Consider the following 5074-nt stretch of genomic DNA (forward strand, 5'->3'; position numbering starts at 1 on the left):
TATTCTCTAACGATCCACTCTTTCGCATATATAGCTTATGTATATGCAATCGTCTTCGCTTCCCCACGTGAACCACACCACCAACTCTTACAATTTATAATCCTAATTAGCGATTAACCCATTTCACATGTGCTTGCTCTGATTCATAGTTCGTCCTGCAAAAACAATGTTCTGCGTCTCGCACTTACCGCATGTGGGAAGAGATGAGCGCGCATATACTCGGCATTGTAAACGGCATTGAACTTATCTGAATTAACCCACGTATTTAATTAGATTCTTGTGATGGGGTTTTACTTTGTTGACAGAGAAAGAATGAGATTGTTGATTTTGGTCTCATTCGTAAGCTGTTGATATCTGACGGCCCATATGAAGCATCGAGCCATGCATGGTCGCCGGGAATCAAAAACAAAAGGATTCGAAAGTAGGTGTTGAAACTGATTTTTCAAAGATGAATGACTCCTCCAATATCCTTTCACTAGAAATGAGATCAGCGATATGATATGAAAAAGCTCATGGTCATGTAAGCCTGAAACTCTCAGCCAAATCACACCTCCATACACAGAAAATGCACCTATAGCCACTTCAAGAGTATCTTAGAGAGATAGCTCTACTATACATTGATGAATTTGTCCCTGTACTTTTACCCCATGATATATCTTCCTCAGCCCTTTCCCGACCCCCTCTCTCGTCACCACCTCTCTCGTCACCACGCCAGGTGCTTGGTGGTCCATTCATGAAACTAGTTAGTCATCATTCGCTGGTAACCCCTACAGCAATGGGCCAGCGGAGAATGCGCCTCACTTCCTCAGTCAAGTCGTTGGGCAAGGGATGACATCCATGTCAACTGCAATCATCAATATATGAATCATCATCAAGCAATGAGTTGGAAAAAACTATATTATTTACATTCATTACTAGTATGCATACATCCTTTGAAAATAAACATCATGCCTGAAATTCTGAAGAAATGCTATGACATCGACATTATTTTAATACACCTACACAAGAGGTGTGTTGACACAACGTATAAGGTAGACAATATTTCCGCATCCTTCCTTAAAATACCAACATTTGCTTGATAAAACGAACGTATAGTATACACTCATCCCCAGCTCTCTGAGACTTGAGGATTCTCTTGTTCTGTGCCACCTACATTAGAGAATGAGCTTCATTACATCTGGACCATCCACCCGACCTTCCTTTCATTGCTCCACAGCTTTGCAGAAATCGACTGGAAACCGCTCCGTACATATCTCATGATGGCTGTGACAAGCTCCCTACAGGACAAGTATTTTGGTTTTTCATTTGCATTATACAACTTCAATAGTCTCAAATTCAGTGTGACATCACCTTAGACAACTAACTAAATCGAACTTGAAAAGTATAAGGACCCAATAGCGTCTATGCAATGCCGGTAGTGAAATTAACAAGACCAGATTAGGAAATTGATCATCTAGAAGGAGCTCCAAGAGAGTACAAAGAACGACCTAAAATTGGAACTCAAACTTTCGGTCAGATGATGTCCTAAAAAAGAAACTGTCGTCCAAAGAATAATAAGAGGAACAGCATGTATTCTTTCTTTTACCAAAAGAAAGAGAGTAAAAGGCAAATAAAGCACCGGATACCCATATAGCTGTTCGGAAACTTACAGTGGGGAGTAAGGAGACTGACAGCCTTTTACAAAGTAAACAAACAGGTAGGAATCGTAATACTGGCCATCAATCAGATAAAAACCCGGCAATCTCCGTATACACTTGAATGACATTTTCTTGTATAGGTGTATGGCAGGAAAGTTGTAAGATATCACATGCAAATAAACAGCTCGACAATTTGGGATGCTAGAGGCATACTTGATAACCTCAATAATAAGCGAAGAGGCTGCACATCAAAGAACAAGCAAGTTAGTTCCTTTAATGCTCACAGAACAGGATAAAGAGCCACAGAGAAAGAGAACAAGGACCCACCTATTCCAAGATTCCTGTAACTATCCACCACGCCCAGCGTCAGAATGTAGACTAATGACAATTCTGATTCTGCAGAATCATATTTAAGCAGATCCACGATCTGCAAGCGCAATTCTTATAAGAAAAATATCGAAATTCAGAAACTCATTTGTACGGCATCAAACTGTAAAGATGTATTAACACATGACCAAATCATCTCCTAAAGAATCTTCCTCAGTTTCATAACACAGAACACATTTCTGGCTCCAATTGTGCTTAAGGAAGAACGATGTGGTATGGAGCTTCAATAAAAGTGATCGCCGAATGACATTAGACACTCACCTCACTTTCCGTTGCGAGAACAACCCTTACTGTTATGAATCCAATTAGCTCATCACCTTTTCCATCATCACGGCTATGGTCAACGGCTGCCCAAGACACTATTCCATGTCCATGGGCAACATCTTGGAAGAACTCAGATTCATACCTGTAGATCCAACTGCTCTTATAAGAAAAGCAACTAGTCGATCTACATATCCACATCAATTATAAAAATAAAAATAAAAAAACCTCAAAAGAGCAAAGTTTTACGGGGCTAAACTACCTAATGGGAAATAAATCACCATGAATCTTCTCTAAGATTTCAAGATCAGATGGACGTATTGGCCTATAGCTTATGGTCGAGTGGCAAGAGGTTAGCGGGACCATTGTCTATCAAGATGTTAATCCCCAGCAAAAACTGGATATATGCGGAGAACTCGTAGTAAGACCTCTCTTCCCATTTATGCCCCATCAGCCGCCACATCCATGCAGTAAGAACTGTAAACCAACATTGGCAAATCTGATTAGAGCTCTCTAATGAATTGGATTATATATAAGTTTATCATTAAAACCAAAGGACAAGAAAATAATATGGCATCGTATCAAATATTGGAGTTCAAACCAGAGACACCGCTGCCAAATGTAATAGAGCCAATGTAGAGCATCATGTCACAAGCCAAATGGATATTAGTGTTTTATTTGCACAAAGAGAAAAATGAAAGGCTAAAAGCAACGGTTTAACTGCTCTATTTTTGCCTCTGCAGGCTCCCAGTACCAAGAATGGACGTACCCATCATATATGATTTTGGGCACAACAACCTTTATAGCTGATAGCAAATGACTTAGTTAAGTTCACAGATGCTCAGGTAAGCAAGAGGAAAGAGAGAAACTGGTTCTTGGCATGAACTCCTTGAAATCTCGGAACTTTATTATTCTCCATGTTTCCTTTTTTTTTCTCTCGTTACAAGGTTGGCATTAGTAAGTTAAAACAGCTCCAATTATGCAATTGCAAACACTAGAGAGTAATCAAAAGGTCGATGTTCTGCACCATGCAATTCGTTTTCACTGAAGAGGTAATTGCAGCCACTTAACACGCAGTTGATGATACTCTAAGTGGAAGTATGCTGAAACAGCCATAACAAAAAGCAGGACAGTTAACCATTCTACATCATGTGGCTAATCCTCGAAAACTTGATATCCCAAATGCTGTCGTCCCTTTTGTCAGTTGAAAGAGCTACGCTCAGCCAGAGTGAAAAGTATGATGGGCCAATACTAAAAGGGCGCAGATGAAGTATCCACAAGCATAGACGCAATGAGCTTTAATCTCACTAAACAGCATGTGACTCCTCTAAACGGTCAACTACTACCCGAGTAACTCTACTACTCTCTCGACACCCACAAAAGCATCGTTTGACTACCTGCACAACACCTATGTTTCCAAGCGAAAATGTTTCAGAAGATTGCCAAATTGGGTAAGTCGGGGCATACAACGAAAGTTACAGCACACAGAAAAAGCTCTCTTTTTAATTTGGTGTTTTTTTTTTCCGTTTCTGAGAGTATTGACGTGATTGCCAAATGACAGGCGACCGCTTCAGAACTTCTATGTTCTTATCCCCACATACCATGATGACCCCCCATCATCAAGCAGTCCAAACACGACAAATCATCCAGAAAAACAAAGAAAAAATCATCACTTGAAAGCGAACAACAAATGCCCAACAACAACGACGTACGCAAAACAACAGAAGATCCGGAGCGGGTGCCCAATTGCTGATCCCTACACAATTAGCAAAACATTTGCGAACGAAAGGTCGAAAAGCATCCACAAAAGAGCAGGGAGACGCCAACCCAAATCGCGAAACCCGGACAAAAAAACCCATCAAGCCGAGCAAAGCACACACTGATCTCATACCACCATGTGAATCGCGAACAGGACATCCCCGGATCGCAAGATGAACACGAACGAGGAACCGAACGCGATCGAAGACGAGGGGGGGAGGGAGAGAGAGAGCTGAAGTTTCAGGACGAATTCGTTGACCAGAGAAGCGGAGAATCGAAGGAGGTGATCTACTTCATCCCGATGATGATCGAGCCATCGATCGATCGATCGATCCAGTGCGTAAAGATTCCTTTTTTTTTCTCTTATGGGCAAATTGAAGGAGGTGGAAATGCGAATGGAATCTAAAACGGCATTGCTCCTCCTGCGTTTTTTCGGGTTCTTCTTCCCCCAACTTGTCAATGCTCCTTCTCGCTCCACCTTAATATTCTTTCCTCACCTTTTTTACTTCATTTCTTTATATTTCTTTTTTTCTAATTTTGACCCCATTTCCCTCATGTATGGAATTTATTTTCCTAGAATTTGTTAAACCTTGATCTGGGGCTAATAATATTGATAGTTAAATAGAGTCGGGCTCGCGTAATTATCCCGTTTAAAAATGTTGGAATTTAATGCCGTAAACAGGCCGATAGCAACGATGCCCGAACAAGAAGGTTTCGAGTTTTTCCCTTGGTCATAAAAATCCTCTCTTATTTTAAGAAATTCTCCATATCTAACATAAATAATCCATGAACTCTAGTTTAATGTGCAATATATTTTTTGAACTTTTAATTTGTTTAATGTAGTTCATGAACTTTACACCAACGTGTAATGTGATCCATGAATTTGTAATTATTCAATTCGATCTCTAAACTTTTGGTACATGTTTAATTTAATCACTGAACTATTGTCCTTCCATTAAGTCAAATTTAGATACAACATTGAACATTTTCATATAATTTAAGGGTTAATTTGAACATATACCAAAAATCCA

The 5074-nt window shown here is 40.0% G+C and overlaps 1 protein-coding gene across 4 annotated transcripts; it reads right to left on the reverse strand.

The window, feature by feature from the left end:
• Positions 1-426: 426 nt before the first annotated feature.
• LOC115683011 (histone acetyltransferase MCC1-like) lies at positions 427-4512 on the reverse strand. 4 transcript variants are annotated; one of them, XR_004005957.2, is made up of 7 exons: positions 4177-4512; positions 2548-2762; positions 2286-2442; positions 1965-2064; positions 1650-1878; positions 1090-1277; positions 427-844 (listed from the first exon to the last, which is right to left on the reverse strand). XR_004005957.2 is itself a non-coding variant. In XM_030607385.2 (7 exons), the coding sequence occupies exons 2-6, from the start codon at positions 2649-2651 to the stop codon at positions 1172-1174; spliced, it is 696 nt and encodes a 231-aa protein (XP_030463245.1). In that variant the 5' UTR covers positions 2652-2762; positions 4177-4512; the 3' UTR covers positions 427-844; positions 1154-1171. The 4 variants fall into 4 exon arrangements, 3 of the variants coding, with proteins under 3 accessions (XP_030463245.1, XP_056168649.1, XP_030463246.1); XM_030607385.2 differs by having other exon boundaries at positions 1154-1277; XM_056312674.1 differs by lacking the exon at positions 427-844 and having other exon boundaries at positions 884-1277; positions 4177-4511.
• Positions 4513-5074: the final 562 nt, after the last annotated feature.

Source organism: Syzygium oleosum, unplaced genomic scaffold, assembly GCF_021117445.2.
Source record: "Syzygium oleosum isolate NSW1041296 unplaced genomic scaffold, Sole_v2.1 Sole_v2.06, whole genome shotgun sequence".
NCBI lineage: Eukaryota > Viridiplantae > Streptophyta > Magnoliopsida > Myrtales > Myrtaceae > Syzygium > Syzygium oleosum.

Coding starts and splice junctions, on each gene's coding strand:
- LOC115683011 (XM_030607385.2), bottom strand. CDS start 2,651: ATGGTCCCGCTAACCTCTTGCCACTCGACCATAAGCTATAGGCCAATA. Junction 2,443..2,547: donor GGTGATTTATTTCCCATTAG/GTAGTTTAGCCC, acceptor TTATAAGAGCAG/TTGGATCTACAGGTATGAAT. Junction 1,278..1,649: donor CAGTCTCCTTACTCCCCACT/GTAAGTTTCCGA, acceptor CTTGTCCTGTAG/GGAGCTTGTCACAGCCATCA.